The following is a 17,081-nucleotide window of genomic DNA, read 5'->3' on the forward strand; positions in this document are numbered from 1 at the left end:
CACAGGCCAGCAGGAAAGCTTTTGTGGCTCAGATGATGGTGATCAGGGATGACCAAGGCTCCTAAACCAGTCCTGGCTGAAGTCAGCCAAGTTCATGAAGCTGATTTTAACTGCCTACTTCTCTATGCATGTTAGCCATTCATGTCTTCAGTCACAATGCTTTTCTTTCTTTTATAAAAAACTTTTTATTTTGTAATGGGGTATAGCCGATTAACAATGCTGTGATATTTTCAGGTGAGCAGTGAAGGGACTCAGCCATACATGTACATGTATCCATTCTCCCCCAAACTCCCCTCCCATCCAGACTGCCACATAACATTGAGCAGAGTTCCCTGTGCTAGACAGTAGGTCCTTGTTGGTTATCTGATTACACTGCGTTTATTTCTAATTCCTCCCCACCTGAAACCTGGTGTTGTCTCATGTTCCTTCCTGGGATTCTTTGTGCTGAGCAGACACGGCGTGGGGCAAACCTCAGCTCTCCCATGTTCTCAAGATGAGTTTTAGTTGCTCAGTCTGGAGCCCACACCAATCCCCAGGACCCTTTGTAATTAAAATGCTTCTCAGGCAGAGATTTAGTCGATGTTGGATAATCTCTTTACTCTCTTGGACGACCAGTGTTCATTTTGTAGCTGCAAATCTTAGACCAGAAGTCATTGCTCTTAAAGTCAAGTGGTATATTCTGAAATGAATTTTAATTCAATTTTGCCAGCTCTCTTACAGCACAGTCAGCATGAACTCATAGTACCCTTGACCCTCGATGCCCCGCTCACAGGGATGAATAAGGGGTACAAACATCTAAACCACTGGGTCTGGGTCTGTTTACAGCTGTGTGACCTTGGAAAACCACTCATTCCTCTGGGTCTCTGCTCCTTCAGCTATAAATTGACACTGATAACTCCCCTGTGGTAGGGCTGCTATAAGAACGGATTGAGATCCTGCACATACAATGCTTAGTTCTGCCAGGCACACAGTTGGTGGTCAATAAATTGTCACAGTTATTATTATTATAATTATTACTTTGTTAGGATTATTTATGGTTGGAAGGTCTGGAACTGCAACTCAAGCCTTCTGTCTCCACACAAATAGCCACACCAAGCAATTAACACCTTATGGTGACTGACTTGGCAGAACTTTCCTTATTTGACAAGTAGCTAAGGATAGCTTCTTGCAGGGTAAGGAGGGGAGGGAAGAAGAGAGGAGAAGCCCCCAGGCCAGATAGTTCACTTTGTCCGGACCTAAGTGGAGTGTGGGGATCAGAAGAAGGAAGAAGAAGGGACAGCATGGAGGATGGACTGCATAGCTATGGATTATCCCTGCAAGGTGGATGCTCTGGTCTGCATTTTACGGGTAAGCAGAACAAAATTCAGCGAGGCTACTCACCTGCCCACGATCACCCAACCAGTATGTGGCAAAACAGGATTCAAACACAGACTATCTTATTTTGTAACCTCTTTTTATTATATCCTGCTGTCCCCTGATAGGATCACTACATGGCATGACTCCAGGGGGTGCCATTCATGTTGCCATCACATGAGTGGCAGCTGGGACTTCTGCTGCATCGTGGCTGAGTCTCCCGAGATCCAGGGGGTGGTTTACTTAACAGACAAAGGAGAAATGAGGCAGGCCTGACCTAGCGGGATTGGAAAGGAAGGGATAGAGATACAGGGCACATTTAGGAGACAGATGTAAAAGAATTGACTAGATATAGAATTGAAAGAAGAGGGGGTGGAGGCTGCCTTTGAAGTGTGTAGCTTAGGTGGCCCTGGCAATGGTCAGGCCCTTGGGGGCTCAGCAATTGGGAGAAGAAACCAAGGAGAAGGGGCTGCTGGGCAGAGAGTATGAAATGCTCTTCCCCCACTTCCCCATTTCACCTGCATCCAGGCCCAGGCTGTGAAGGGTTAAGAGATGGACTTGACCCCAGGACACAGTCTGGACCTGCGTTTTGATTTCCTGTTTTCCTACTTAAAGTCAAGTACAGAGGCTGAGTCCAGATCATGAAAAACCCTGTGCTTTTAACCTCTGGTCGGCTGACCTTGTCCCTCACTCCTCCACCCCGTGGCCCACACTCAGCTGGCCTTAGCTCCTGGCCTGTTGGATGAGCAGGCTGTAGGGCCATGGAGTGGTCCTTGCAACTGACTGGAGTGGAAGGCCGTGGGCAAACTAGGACATTGGAAGTGTCACAGCTGCTGGACAAAGGGGGCCATTCAGCTGATCCGCAGCACCCATGTGGTGCACCATCCTTTATGCGTGAGGCCTTCCTTCCGGGCCTGTTCTAAACACCCTTCAATTTCAGGTAACACTCTCCAGTATTCACTTGGGTTCATGACCTGACCTTCGATTGCAGCTATTCAGTCCCCTGAAAAATCACTGTATACAGAATACACATGCACACACAATCCCATATGCTCACACATACACAAATGTGTGCACATCTATAACTTTTTAAATGAGAAAGCCCGGTGTTAAGAAAACAAGCTGTCAGAAATTTGCTTTTCAAAATATGATAATGTAACTTGCAGAGGACAATCCAGCGATGGTCCCCATCCTGCTCGTGTCCTTACACCTTCTGTAGGAATAAGACTGAGAAGAGTCAGGCATCGTGAGGACCCCAGGGCATGGAAGCATCTTCCATCCACAACCTCAAGCAACATTCACCAAACAGCTTCTAGGTATTAAGCTCTATTCTGGGTGCAGTGACGGTTTCAGAAATGAGGCAGGAAACTTCCCTGGAAGTCCAGCGGTTAAGGCCCTGCACTCCCAATGAAGGGGGCACAGGTTTGATCCTTGGTCAGGGAACTAAGATCCTGCAACTCTTGGGTGAAGCCAATTTTTTTTTTTTAAATGGGGGACTTCAGTGGATAAGAATCTGCCTGCCAATGCAGGGGGCATGGGTTCAATCCCTGGTCGGGGAAGATCCCACATGCTGCAGAGCAACTAAGCCTGTGTGCCACGACTATTGAGCCCAAATTCTTGAGCCCCAGCCTGCAAGCAGTAACTACTAAGCCCGAGTGCCACAACTACTGAAGCCCATGGACCCAGAGCCTGTGCCCCGCAACAAGAGAAGCCATTGCAATTGCAATGCAATTGTCTGCACTTGCAATTAGAGAGTAGCCCCCACTCGCCACAACTAGAGAAAAGCCCAACAGCAGTGAAGACTCAGTGCAGCCAAAACTAAATAAATAATAAATGGGTCAGGTACATCCCTGCTGTTAGGAACACACAGGCCTTGGGAGGAAGAGGCCACGGACATGAAAATATATTGTCACCGCAAGTGCTGTCACAAAGCCACATGCTCTTGGAGCAATTGAAGACTTGGTCCTGGCCTCTGTGTCACCACTCAGCCCTACCAGGTGGCCATAGGCTCTGTTCTTCACCCTGGTTTCCCTGGTCTTGTGACGGTGGTGGAATCCACTCACATTGGGAGTGGAGAACTTAGGATTTCCCGCCCCAGGACATTTATAAGAAGAGAATCAAGGTCCCCATGAGAACCTGATCTATCCCAGGGCTCCTAACACTTTGTCATTTCAGTTAAGGTCACAGTCAGCCAGGGAACACACCTAGGGAGCACAGAACGCCTGGGTGAGGCCAGGGTGCGTTCCTGGCTAGAGCTCCTGGCGGAAAGCTGGAGCCAGAGGGCCTGTGCTCCCCTCTCATCCTGAAACTGGTTGATTTTATGTAACACCCTGTCAGCCAAATGTCACTTGATTTGGGGGTTATAATACATGTTTCCCTAAATATGTTTAGAATTGTTGTTGTTCAGTTGTTGCTAAGTCACATCCAACTCTTTGCAACCCCATGGACTGTGGCATACCAGGCTTCCCTGTCCTTCACTATCAAATGCTCAAACCCATGTCCATTGAATCAGTGATGCCATCCAACCATCTCATCCTCTGTCACCCCTTTCTCCTCCTGCCCTTAATCTTTCCCAGCATCAGGATCTTTTCCAGCATGTCAGCTCTTTGTATCAGGTGGCCAAAGTATTGGAGCTTCAACATCAGTCCTTCCAGTGAATAGTCAGGGTTAATTCCCTTTAGGATTGACTGGTTTGATATCCTTGCTATCCAAGGGACTCTTGAGTCTTCTCCAACACCACAGTTCGAAAGCATCAATTCTTCAGCACTCAGCCTTCTTGATGGTTCAACTCTCACATCTGTACATGACTACGTAGCATGTTTAAAACAGCATTTCCCACTGCACAGTCTATAGAACACTCCTGCAGGAGTGGTTTGGTGGGGAAAGTGTTTCATGGTTAGAGTTTAGAAAGTCCCAGGTTAAACAAAATTAAGCTGCTTTACGGTAGGACTTCTTTAACCCTTTAATGTGCTAGTGTGCATTGTAAATCTTGAAAATATGGTTAGAATACACCATGTTTACTCAACTTATTTGAACGTGGAACCTTGTTTTCTTGAAACACTTCCCAGAAAAGCTAGTGTCCTGAGAAATACACTTTTGTAAATACTAGAATTTAAAAGATTTTTTTGTGTGTACAAACTGGCAGTGGGCAGCTGTTTCCCATTTTCACTTAGATACCAAGCTTCAGCAGCAGCAGAAGAGAGTAAGTTTAGACAGAAAGAAGCATTTCCTAACAGTGAAGATGCTTAGAGAATAGAAGCCTGAAGTGTCCTGGGAAATTACAATAAAAGAACACTCCACCCCTTTCTTGTCCTTTCACAAGCTCTCCCATGAGTCGTTATAAATAGGATGGATTATCAAGGAAGCTCCTGGATCTTTTTATCTTAAGGGGGCCTTTGAAAATAGGATATAATTGGAGGATGAGAAGGTAGTTATTAAAAGGCAGGAAGACAGTTTGTCTGGCTTTGGGATGGGCTGTCTCTAAGTGTCTGTAATTAATTCATTCATTCTTACTCAGCTTGGGTCATGTATTTCAAGGAAACACCTTCTGAACTCAGGTTTCCAAGACAAGTGGAACTAAAGAAGTAGGAAGCGAGAAGCTGCCCACAATCTGGTGGTAGCATGTTCGTAGCTGTCACATGTTGAACATGTCTTATGTGCCAGAGATGATGCGCCTGGTGCATGCCTATTACTTGTTCCTTGAACAATCTCTGAGATTGCTGTCATTGTTGTTGCCACTTTAAATGAGGATCTGAAGCCCAGATCATACATGGCAGTATAGTGCAGCATCTGGATTTGAACCCGAAGTGCTTACCATGTGTACCCCCTACTGCCGCTGTGAGTTTAGACATCAAGGTGTGAAAGTGAAAGTGAAAGTCGCTAAGTCATGTCCAACTCTTTGTGACCCCATGGGCTATACAGTCCATGGAATTCTCCAGGCTAGAATACTGGAGTGGGTAACCTTTCCCTTCTCCAGAGGATCTTCCCAACCCAGGGATCAAACCCAGGTCTCCCGCATTGCAGGTGGATTCTTTACCAGCTGAGTCACAAGGGAAGTCCAAGAATACTGGAATGGATAGCCTATCCCTTATCCAGGGGATCTTCCTGACCCAGGAATCAAACCAGGGTCTCCAGCATTGCAGGTGGATTCTTTACCAACTGAGCTATCAGGGATTCCTTGAAATGGGCCTTCTTCCACCCTGCTGTGCTTGTGAGGATGGGGCAGGGGGTGGTGGTGGTGATGAGCTGCCCACATTGACACAGAAGCCGAGGGAGAGGGGACATCTCCAGCTCCCCCCACACCAACCACAGCCGGGGAGGCCCCTCGATTGCCTGACAGCAGCTTGGCTCTGCACCCTGCCACCCCCCCTTGCCAGATGCTCTTTCCTCGTTAGCAATCTGCCCCCTCGTGTCTGCTGATAGCCCACAGCGCATGGGCAGCTGCCCTGTTAGAGACGGGAAGACATACCAGCTTATGAATCAATACATTCTCTGATACGTCCGGGTTCCCCTGACAGGGATGTGGCAGGATCCAAAAGACACTTAATCCTCATCCCACTCCATGCTGTTAGCCTTTGGTGACTCCAAAGGCATCTTTGTAACTTGAGTCTGCAAGCCACAGCTAATGAGGCTGGGCTCCGGGCAGAGCGCAGGCCCATGGCCCGAGGGCTTGGCTGTGGCCGTGGACGTGAGTGAGTGAGTTTGCTGGGGATGTGACAGGGGCCTGGAGGAACTAAGTCTTAAAACAAGGAGGCTGCCTGAAGAAGAGCCGTGTTTCTCTCGGCTACAAACAAGCCCACGGCACCTGCCATCTGTCATGTCAGACGGAGTGGCTGATGGGTTAGTCCTGGGGTCTGACGACCATGGGCCCAGAGGGTGCAGAGCTGTGTGTGAGGCGTGTGGAATAAATGTGTGATGAATGTGAATTCAATGCACAAGGATGACCTGACCTGCATGTGAAGGCGTTATTTCAGGAGCAGGGATTGCCAAGCTGAATAGCCCACACTCTCTTGCCTGGTTTCCCTGTAGAGGACCAGGGGGACTTTAGGGGTCCCAGGCTCTGACCTCAGCCCTGCCTGAGATAGGGGTGCGTCTCCCTGTGACACTAACTGGCCTCCATGAGACTCATGCCTGCAGCTTTTAGCTGACTTAAACCATGGCTCCAGCCAGGTGATTGGGTGAGGACCACACGTCCTGGGAGAATTCCCTTGAGTGTCTAAATGCCACTGCCCCACATGGGGTTTCCCCAACTGCCTCATCTCGGGGAGCAAGCCCCACCCTAACCCCCCATAGATATCTGACAGTGCCTGTGTGCTAAGTTGCTTCATTTGTGTCCGACTCTGTGACCTCATGGACTGTAGCCCGCCAGGCTCCTCTGTTCTTGGAATTCTCCAGGCAAGAATACTGAAGCAGGTTGCCATACCCTTCTCCAGGGGATCTTTCTGACCCAGGGATCGAAACTGCGTCTCCCTATGTCTCCTGCACTGCAGGCAGATTCTCTACTGCTGAGCCACCGGGGAAGCCCTATCTACCAGTGTGTGTGTTTATTTGTTTGCTTACAGTCTGTCTCGTCCCCTAACGTGCAATTTCCGGGACATCACGAAATGTGTTTCTTGTTCATACATATTCCGTGTCTAGAACATCCTCTGTGCCTGTGTCTGGCATGTAATTAGCACTTCAATATTTGTGAAATGAATAGAAAATAATAAAATGAAGGCACAGCCCTACCTGCAGATGTTCAGGTGGAGATTCTTAGAAATACCACTTGATCTCACTCCTCGGCTGACTGAGCCTTCAGGTCCCATCACTATTAAGATAAAGTGCAAGGTCCCTGACCCAGGAACCAAGCCCTGTGCTCTGGCCCCTGCTGACATCTCCCATTCCATCTCTCATGGTCACCCCACCCTCACATATCCTGGTTCTGACCCAGTGACTCTCAAACTTTGATGTGCATATGACCTTGGACCCTGCTAAAAATACCAGGTCCTGGGCCTCAGCTTTTGAGATATGGATTCAGTTGGTATTAGGTGGATTGCAGGCATCATCACTTTTTTAAAAAAAAGATACCCAGGTGAGTCTGACGGCAGGTGTTCTGTGGACACACTTTGAAGAGCGATGCTTCTGTGAAAGTATACTGCAGGCGCCCACACACTGTCTCACCTCCAGGCCTTTGTATCCATGGTGACTTCAGTCTGAAATAGCCTTGGTCCACTCACATTTTCCACCCAGAAAATGCCTAAGCATCCTTCAAGACAGCTCATGGGTCACACCTTATGCACATACCATCCTGCCTTGACCAGCTCATTCATGTTTTTCTTTCTTTCTCCAGCCAGAGCAATGTACACCTGCCTTTCTTAGAGATCATTCTGCTTATTTCTCTTTTCTCCCTCCCTGCACCCCTACACTGTGAGCTATTTGAGGAAGAACTCTCTCATCCCTGGACCCTGACACCCAGCAGAGCACTTGGCAATTGTGTCCATCGCCAAGGATGCACTCCCCAGCTGTGCCCCCCGCAGAGCCCACCCCACCCTGCCCTTCCTAACCCCGCTCTGCTCTGCCTGCTGCGTCTTTCAGGAGTTCTCGCTCCAGAGGATGGACAGCCTTGTGGACGATCGTGTCAACATTCTGGGCTTTTCCATCTTCAACCAGTCCCATGCTTTCTTCCAAGAGTTTGCACAGAGCCTCAACCAGTCCTGGCAGGAGAATTGTGATCACGTGCCCTTCACGGGGCCCGCAGTAAGTGCCCACCAGGCCCCTCCCTGGTGCCCCTTTGCTGCCACCTGCACCCCCTCTGTGAGCCAGCCCCTCCCCCCAAATACAACCCATCCTGGACTCCAGCCTTCTCCAGGCCCAGCTCAAAACTAGATCGTACAAGTGCTGGAAAGTGCTTACAAGGGACACTTTGGGGGAGAAGTCAGCAGGGAGGCAGTGTGTGGAGGGCCCAGACTGTCATTTAGTGATGTCTGTGGCCAGACCCCTGATGATACTGTTGCTAAGACCCCCTGAATTTAGGATCCAAGAATCTTACATTGGAAGGGCTTTAGCTGATCTGTTCCTTCAGCTCTCAGGTAGACTGAAGCCCAGGCATGGAGATGAGGGAAGGGGATGTGGAGATCTTGTTCAAGGGCAAACACCAAGCCTTTTGCAAGTGAAACTCGATTCCGACATTCCTGGTCCTGTGCCATGGACCACTGCCCCCAGTGCAGCTCATCCAGAGAGGCTTCCTTTGTGCCTTCACCTGCGTTTTTCCTCCCTGCACTTCGTTCCCCTGTGTGTGTGTGATGGAGGCAGAGATTCCCCTGGCTGTTCTCCACCGGGTCCAATGTCCTCACTCTGTGGGGCCTGTCAGGGATGTCTGCTCACTTTCATTTATTACAAGACACGTTCTCTGGAAGTGGGCTTGCATGGCTTTCTAGATCTGTCCTAGCCGGGTTAGATTTAAGCCTCCCAAAGCCCCACAAGGCTGTTCACGTGATGCTCACATAACTTTCCAAAGGTCAGACCTCTTCAAAGCTCAGTGAGCTTTGATCAGGGAACCAGCTGAGAGAAGGAGGCATGAGAACTTGAGCTAGAAGGTTCTCAGGGTTACCAAGCACATTCTAGCAGGGTGTTTTAGACCTGAAAGAGGGAAGCTGCCATAGGAAGGATTTGCTGTGGCGAAACACCTGGAGGAAGGGAGTCCTCACCCCCAGTTGCTTAAGGGGCAGTGACGAGTCCTCAGGCATAGGGTCGTGGGTGGGACCAGGCTCACCTCTCCTGGGAGGAGTGCAGCCCTGTGCCCCCGGTCTTGTCCGTGGGTCTTGCACTCATCACTCCAGTGTTGTAAAGAGGTGCTGACATGCTTCAGAGGCTCATAGCACTGTATCAGGAAGTGAAGTGAAGTGAAAGTCACTTAGTCGTGTCCGACTCTTTGCAACCCCATGGACTGTAGCCCACCAGGCTATTGTGTCCATGGGATTTCCCAGGCAAGAATACTGGAGTGGGTTGCCATTCCCTTCTCCAGGGGATCTTCCCAACCCAGGGATCAAGCTCAGATCTCCCGAATTTGCGGGCAGATTCTCTACCAGCTTAGCCACAAGGGAAGCCCAAGAATGCTAGAGTGGGTAATCTATCCCTTCTCCAGGGGATCTTCCCAATCCAGGGATCGAAACGGGGTCTCCTGCACTGCAGGCGAATTCTTCACCAACTGAGCTAAGAGGAGGCAAAACCTGCTGCCTCCTCTCCAACCCAAACCAGTCCATATTTGGCATCTGGCCTAGTGACATTAAAGGTCCTGGTCCCACATTGCCAGCGTCCCTCTGAGGGTTTCAGCCCTTCCATTTGTGTGCACATTGACCACAGACTGGCAGATGGGCGGTCCTGGGTACCTGGCTCATGAGCACCCGACACCCAGGCCAGGCGGGGCCGCTCACAGGGCTGGGGGACCGCTGGCTGTGCTCACATGTGCTGACAAGAGCCCTGGCTTTGGAGGCACAGGACCTGGATTCAGATCCTGGCTCTGCTGTTTTCTTGCTGTGTGATCTTGGGCAGCTATGTAACCCTTCTGGGCCTCAGATTCTTTTCCTGTAATTTTAGGGAATTAGGTTTGACCATCTTAGAGGATTAGTGTGAAGATAAAATGCAATATGATTCCATCCTCAATTTTACTGCATAATGTATAAAGTACAGATATGCATTGAATTAATTTATTTAACATTCCATCTGCTGGATACTTCAAGAACCATTCCCTGGTGGCTCAGATGGTAAAGAATCTACCTGCAATGCAGGAGACCCAGGTTCAATCCCTGGGCTGGGAAGATCCCCTGGAGAAGGGAATGACTACCCACTCCAGTATTCTTGCCTGGAGAATCCCATGGACAGAGGAGCCTGGCGGGCTACAGTCTGTGGGGGTCGCAAAGAATAGGACACGATTGCGTGACTAACATTTCACCACTTCTTCCACTACATGCATTGAATGAACTTATTTAACATTTTATCTGGCGGATATTTCAAGAAGCATTAGTAAGTATTTCAGGTAGCTTTTGCAACACCAGCTTTGTAACAGCCAGCCCTCAGATCTCACCAGCTGACAACAATAAACATTTATGGAGCGCGTGCATCTGAGGGTCAACCAGGGATCAGCTCATCTAAGCTGGCTCAGCTGGGCAGCTCTGTTGATCTGGGCTGAACTCATTCAGTGCCTAGGAGTCGGCTGATGCAGGCTGGAGCTCTGCATAGCTCTCATCCTTCTAGCCCAGCAGGCTGGCCTGGCCTGTTCTCTCATGGTGGTGGCAGGAGGGTGGCAAAGCAAGTGGAAATGCACAAGACCTCTGAGTCCTAGGCTCCCAGGACAGGCACACTGTCACTTCCAGCTCATTTTGTTGGCCAAAGAAAGCCACGTGCACAGACTCAAGAGTCAAGGAGTGAGAACAGACAGAATGCTAAACCACTGATGCTTGGAATAATCCCAACTGGACCTCTTCTTCCTGTTCATGGCACCCTAATAACAGACAAGAGCAGTCATGCTCCCCTTGTTGAACAAATGAGAAAACCGAGGTGCAGAAGTGCCAGGGGGCCTTGCGGAGGACCTCCAGAGGACGGTGCCACAGCGAAGCCTGGACTCTAGCTTATAGAACCTTCCAGCCACGGTGTCTGAAGGCAAGGTGATGTAGGAACTCCTCCCCTTGACGAATGTGAAGCTCATCCTTCTCAAGGCTTCTCGCTTCAGCACCTACCTTTTGAAAAGCGGTGCCTCTTCCTGTCTCTTTGGGGGCAGAAATTCCTAGCACAAACAGCCTAGCTCCTTCATCTGCTGGGAGCTGGAAGGCGAGAAAGAATCAGTTCCAGGAATGCACAACCTGGTTTGGCTCCCCGCTCAGCTCCCTAAAGAGATGCTCCATCTGGGAGGGACCACTCTCCTCCTCTCTCTTTCCTCCGCGGTCCTCTCCTCCTCCATCAGTTCTGTTCTCTTTTTCCTTCTCATCTCCTCCCCCTCACTCTGCCCTTCCCACTTTCTTCTGTCACTATAACCTCCTCCCCTTCTTGCTCTTTCTGGTCTTTCTCTCCCGCACTCCACATTTTCCTTGCATTTTCTTCTCTTCTTTTTCTCCCAACTGGAGTGTGTCTCCCTCTCTTCCTCATCTTCCCTGGGGGCCCATGATGTTCCAGGTGGAGCTTGTTGGAATGGGGGCCCAGTTCCAAGGGCACAGAGAGGGACTGGCTGTACAGAAGGGTGACCACCAAAAAATAAATAAATAAATAAAAGCGCTCAGTGCTGCCCCCACCAGGCCGTGCCTGCCTGGCGGCTGCCGGCAAACCACAGCCATGCTTCCTGCCTGAGCAGAAGACAGTCTTGAACACGTCCCTGCTAATTTCATATGCCACTCCCATTCATCACGCAGCAAAGAACAAAAATCGTAGAAAATCATTAAAATTACAGATGGCTAGATTAAGTAATTAGAATTTGGGCTAAAACAGCTGTTTGTAATTAAGTGTTTATTTCATTGAATAAAACCCAGATTGTAAGAACTATTCCATGAAATTTTAATGGTTCCTGTCCTGGAATTATGCTGAGGATCAGAGTTTAAGCGACAGAAGTTCAGAGATGAACGGACACCCAAGAGGACTCCAGGAATCCAGTGATCTGGGGGAGGGTGGGAGAGATAAGGGTTATAGTGGTGTGTTTAAAAGATACTCTTATTCTTATTCCGATGGATGGGGGAGAAATTCAGCTGCTATTCCTTGAGTCAGATTGATTCATCTTAATTTATACAGTCTTTCATTCCCCTAAACAATTTACAGACAGCTTCAAAGAAGATAGCAATGAAGAAACAAATGAAAATATAAAAACAAGAGAATCGCGGGTGTTTGCCAAGGAACATTTTGAGCCAAGAAAGAGGAGAGGATTTTAAATGAGGATTGAGTTGTTTGGGGGATTTAATATTTAGAAGAGACAAGGAGAGGAGAAGCAGAGACAGGATCTAGAGGCATGCCCATATGGATGGGGAACAGAAGCCACAGAAAGACAGCGAGGGCTCTGAAAGGGAAACAGGATGGAAGACGCGAAGGAGCAGGGATGGTGGGCTTTGCAGACCCAGGAGTGGAAACATGGATGGAGCGCTAGTTGGGTAACAGGACTTGCCCCAACTGCAGAGCCAAATGCTTTCCAGAGCTAAATTAGTAAATAATGGTAGAGGGAGAAAGCAATTGGGAGGTCGAAAAGATGCTTCGGGATGGAGACCCGCAGTGGGATGGAAAAGCTGATGAGCCAGAAGTTAGATATCAGGCTCTCACAACTTCGGAGGTGAAGTTGGTGATGGGGGATGGGGTGGGAGGAATAAGCTGGAGTGTGGATGGAACATAAGGTTTCAGAGAAGCTGCTCGAGGATCCCACTGAGAGACCTGGGCCGATTGCCAGAAGCCTGGGAGAGAAGAGCTGTCTGGTGACAGACGGAGGACCCTTGGAGACTAAGCTGGGAAAAGAAGATGTTCAGGGCTTAGGAGGTTTCAGGAGCTCAAAGCAGCCCAAGCTGGACCGCAGAAAGGACTCATGAAGCCCAGAGCACACAGGATACATCACCTGGGTCACCTCTCTGAAGACAAGATGCAGGTAGAGAGAAGACAGGGACCTTGAGGATGGTCCTTCCATCCTCTTCCTCCTCCTCACCCCCAGCATCCCTTGTTGGAGTTGTAATTACTTACAAGCACCTGAAGAATCTCGAAGGCCAAATGCCAGAGAATACTGCAGATAGGCACATACCGATCTCTCAGCATCTGGATCATTTGCTAATGAGGGAGCATCAGCCAAGACAACCACATCCCAGACTGTGTGGGAAGCAGCAACCATGTGGCAGGAAAGAGCTTGGGGCCTGGTGGGAGGATGCGAGAAATGGCGTGGTGAGCTGTATGTCTGCATGTCTCCAGGGAGAGGTGGACCCAGGGCATCAGAGACACGCCCTCGCTTCTTCTTTGTTTTGCTTTTTCCTCCTCCTCCTCCTTTCTTCCTCCTTTTCCTTTCCCTCCTTTATACCCATCACTTTGTCTCTCCGCCTCAGCTGTCCTCGGCCCTGCTGTTTGACGCCGTCTATGCCGTGGTGACCGCGGTGCAGGAGCTGAACCGCAGCCAGGAGATCGGCGTGAAGCCCCTGTCCTGCGGCTCGGCCCAGATCTGGCAGCACGGCACCAGCCTCATGAATTACCTGCGCATGGTGAGTGGCGGTGGGGACCCTGCGGGCCACGCCCAGCCTGCCAGGGGCGGAGGAGGGCAGTCTATCACAGTGTATCCCCAGTATATCACAGCCATGGGTAAAACAATGCTCTGTGGTGACCCCATTCTGGGGACAGTCAGTCCCAGTTGTCCCTAATCCCTAAAAACCACAGAGAATCCATGGCAAGTTTGTTTGCAGGGCACTGGCCCTTGAGCCTTAGACTGTTAGGTGGTCCCTGGATTCTCAGCTTGGAACTGGGACCTCCCTGGGCTCAGACCTGGTCCCTGCAAAGCTCTGCACATGTGGGGATGGATGGATGATGCTGCCATGGCTGGTGGCCCCTCAGGGAGTTGCAGGCTCAGCACTTCTGACCTGATGCTAAGTTCCCTCAGAGTTCTCCCAGCCAAGCCACCACTGGTGGGATGGACATGGATTCTAGCCCAGGAAAAAGCCATCTCCCATCAGAGAAACCAGGTGCAGAGTGGCTGGGACTTTGCAGCTAGAGTCAGGTCATCCTGACTTCCTGCAGCTTAGAGATGGGCGAGCAGCTGCCCAAGGAGGATAGATGCTATTCACAGCCAAGGGCGTGGAGGAGCAGCTCCGGGGGATCTGAGCTTAAGCTAGCATCTGAGTTCCGAGTTGGTTTATGCAGCAGCTATGAGATCACCGGATGTGGGGCATCCTTTCCTTGGCCCCGGCCAAGTCTGAACTGATTCCAGAGACATCACTTTCATAGTCTCAAGATCCTGTGGCCGAGAGGAGGACAGGAGAATGGGTCTTGACAGCTTCCCCTCTCTTGTGCATCCTTCACTGGTATGGTGGAATGCTTGCTCCGGGCCACATGGAAGGCTGGGCCTATTTGGTGCTGTAACTCACTCTCTCTTGGACAGGTAGAATTGGAAGGTCTCACCGGCCACATTGAATTCAACAGCAAAGGCCAGAGGTCCAACTATGCTCTGAAAATCTTGCAGTTCACAAGGAATGGTTTCCGGCAGGTGAGCCTCGCCTGCTGGCAGATCCCTCCTCCTTGCCCCTGTCTCTGTCCCCAACCCGTTTCTCCTTGGCACTCAGGATGGCCTCCCGCTGTCATCCCCAGAGCAGCAGGCTGTGCCCCATGCAAGGCTTCTCCTATTCCTGCACCAGGATCAGCCAGTGTGGATCAGAGGTCACAGCCCCAGCAGATCACCAAGAGGGAGGCAGCTGTGCTTCATAGCAGGAGAGGGCAGAGAGGGGGGCATTGTCTAAGGGGGGAATTCTACCATGTGGATTATTCTACTTCCTGAATCTCACCCTAGTCCTGGAACCAGTGTTAGTTTCCACCTTGCTTGCTGGTCACATACAGATCAAGATCCCATCCCATGGGGTTTGAGGAATCCCTTCAGGGTTCTGTTCTCTCCTGTCAGCTCTTTTCTGACCAACCCACCTCCGCCCCCCTGCCATGCCAATCACACCCCTCCTCCCCTGGCTGCTTCCTGTCCAACTCAGGGATGCTTTGTCCTCTGGAGGTCCTTTCAACTCGCCCCGCCTTTCTCGTCCTCCTCCATTAACCTTCTGACTCTCCTTTCCTCCGATTCTCTTACATCAGAGGAAACAGGGATTCTGGCAGTCACTCCAAGTGCCTCTATGAAGGTCTCCCAACCTCTCCATCACTGTAATAGTAAATTCTTTATTCTTAGTGTAGCCTTTCTCCAACCTTAGGAAAACATTAGAACCAGAAAATGATGCACTAATTATAGCAGGAAGCAGACATATTGAAGAACCTCCTGACTATCAGAGTGGCTAAGGGAACATACCACTGAAGAAGGTTGCAGAATCACCTTTCAGGAGATTATGAAGAATCGTCATCATCATATTCTTCTTCACCAACACCACCATCGCTATCTTGACCACCACTACCATCATCTTTACCACCACCACCATCACCATCATCTTCATGATCACCATCACTGTGATCTTCACCATCACTGCCACCATCACTATGATCTTCAGCATCACTGGCACCATCTCCAGCATCTTCACCACTACCACCACCATCTTCACCACCGCACCACCATCTTCACCACCATCATCACCATCATTTTCACCACCGCCACCACCATCTTCACCACCATCATCACCATCATCTTCACCACCGCTACCATCATCATCTTCAACCACCACCACCATCTCTATCATTTTCACTACTTAACCACCATCATCATTATCATAGGGGTTTTCATTCATTAGACTCTAACCATGAGCCGTTTACCACACGAAGTACATCATTCATATTTTCCCTTTTAATCCCACAAAGTAGTTACTTCTTATTAATCCCCGTTTTACAAGTGAGGAAACTGAGGCTCCAGGAGACTGACTGACTTGGTCTTGGACAATGTAGTCATGGCAGCTGGTTTTGAATTCAAGCACCTCTGACTCTAAAGCCCAAGTTCTTAACCATTATGACAAATTATGCATCAGAATCACCTTGGCAATTTGTGGAAAGTGCAGATTTTTTAGACTCCACCCTACAAGAGTCTGATTGGGTAGACCTCGTGGAGGACCCAGGAACAGACCCCAAAGGTGATCTGGGTGACGCCCTGGGCTGTGCTGGAAGGGCCATCATACCTGCATCCTTCTACTTGGTCCCTATGTCTGAGAGACTCTGATTCAGCCTGTCTAACCAGGGCCAATGGAGTTCCTTCTAGGAGGAAAGCAATTATGCTCGACTGCAAGGGCAGATCACCCTTCTGGGAAGACAATAAAGTAAAAGGCAAGAGTCCCAGACTGAGAGAGGAGCTATGTTAACGACTGCTGTTAGCTCAGGGCCGGAGCGCCGTGATCTTGAAGCAATGACATCAGTGACTGTTTTTCATAACTTCCCAAATGGAGCGGGAGTGAGGTAGGCAGTCAGAAATTATGGGATGGAGGATCACAGAATGGTCATTTCACGGCTGTCAGAGACTGTGAGCCTGTCCTGCGTGTCAGGCACCGGGCTGGGCATGGAGGAAACACGATGGAAAAGGCACAGCTCCTGCACTGAGAGAGCCCGCAGTCTGGCAAGAGAGACTGACATGGAAAAAATAAGTGCAATTTCAGGTTATTAAACTCAAATCGTGCCCTTGGGCGCATAATTCCCCAACAAATGAAGCCACCCATCTGTAGGAAAATTGTCAGGCTGACTTCCTGAGTCCCAGTGGGGGATGTGAAGTAAGGAATGTTTATTCATTTTTTTCAATATATACAATGGACTTCCCTCGTAGCTCAGTCGGTTAAGAATCTGCCTGCAGTGCAGGAGACCCAGGTTTGATTCCTGGGTCGGAAAGATCCCTGGAGAAGGAAATGTCAACCCACTCCCACTACTGAAAAGAACCCACTATTCTTGCCTGGAGAATTCCATGGACAGAGGAGCCCGGTGGGCTATAGTCCATGGAGTCGCAAGAGTCAGACATGACTTAGCTACTAAATCATCATCATCATCTATATATATGTGTGTGTGTGTGTGTGTGTGTGTATATATATGTATGTGCATATATATATATATATAGAGAGAGAGAGAGAGAGAGT

The 17,081-nt window shown here is 49.7% G+C and overlaps 1 protein-coding gene across 1 annotated transcript in view; it reads left to right on the plus strand.

Moving 5' to 3' along the window:
• GRIK4 (glutamate ionotropic receptor kainate type subunit 4) overlaps positions 1-17,081 on the plus strand; it is a 227,549-nt gene that overhangs the window by 123,301 nt on the left and 87,167 nt on the right. Inside the window, exons 7-9 of the mRNA XM_061130385.1 lie at positions 7,927-8,088; positions 13,386-13,538; positions 14,429-14,533. Of these exons, the coding sequence (XP_060986368.1) occupies positions 7,927-8,088; positions 13,386-13,538; positions 14,429-14,533 (420 nt within the window). The remainder of the gene's footprint in view (positions 1-7,926; positions 8,089-13,385; positions 13,539-14,428; positions 14,534-17,081) is intronic.

Source organism: Dama dama, chromosome 1, assembly GCF_033118175.1.
Source record: "Dama dama isolate Ldn47 chromosome 1, ASM3311817v1, whole genome shotgun sequence".
In the NCBI taxonomy this organism is placed as follows: Eukaryota; Metazoa; Chordata; class Mammalia; order Artiodactyla; family Cervidae; genus Dama; species Dama dama.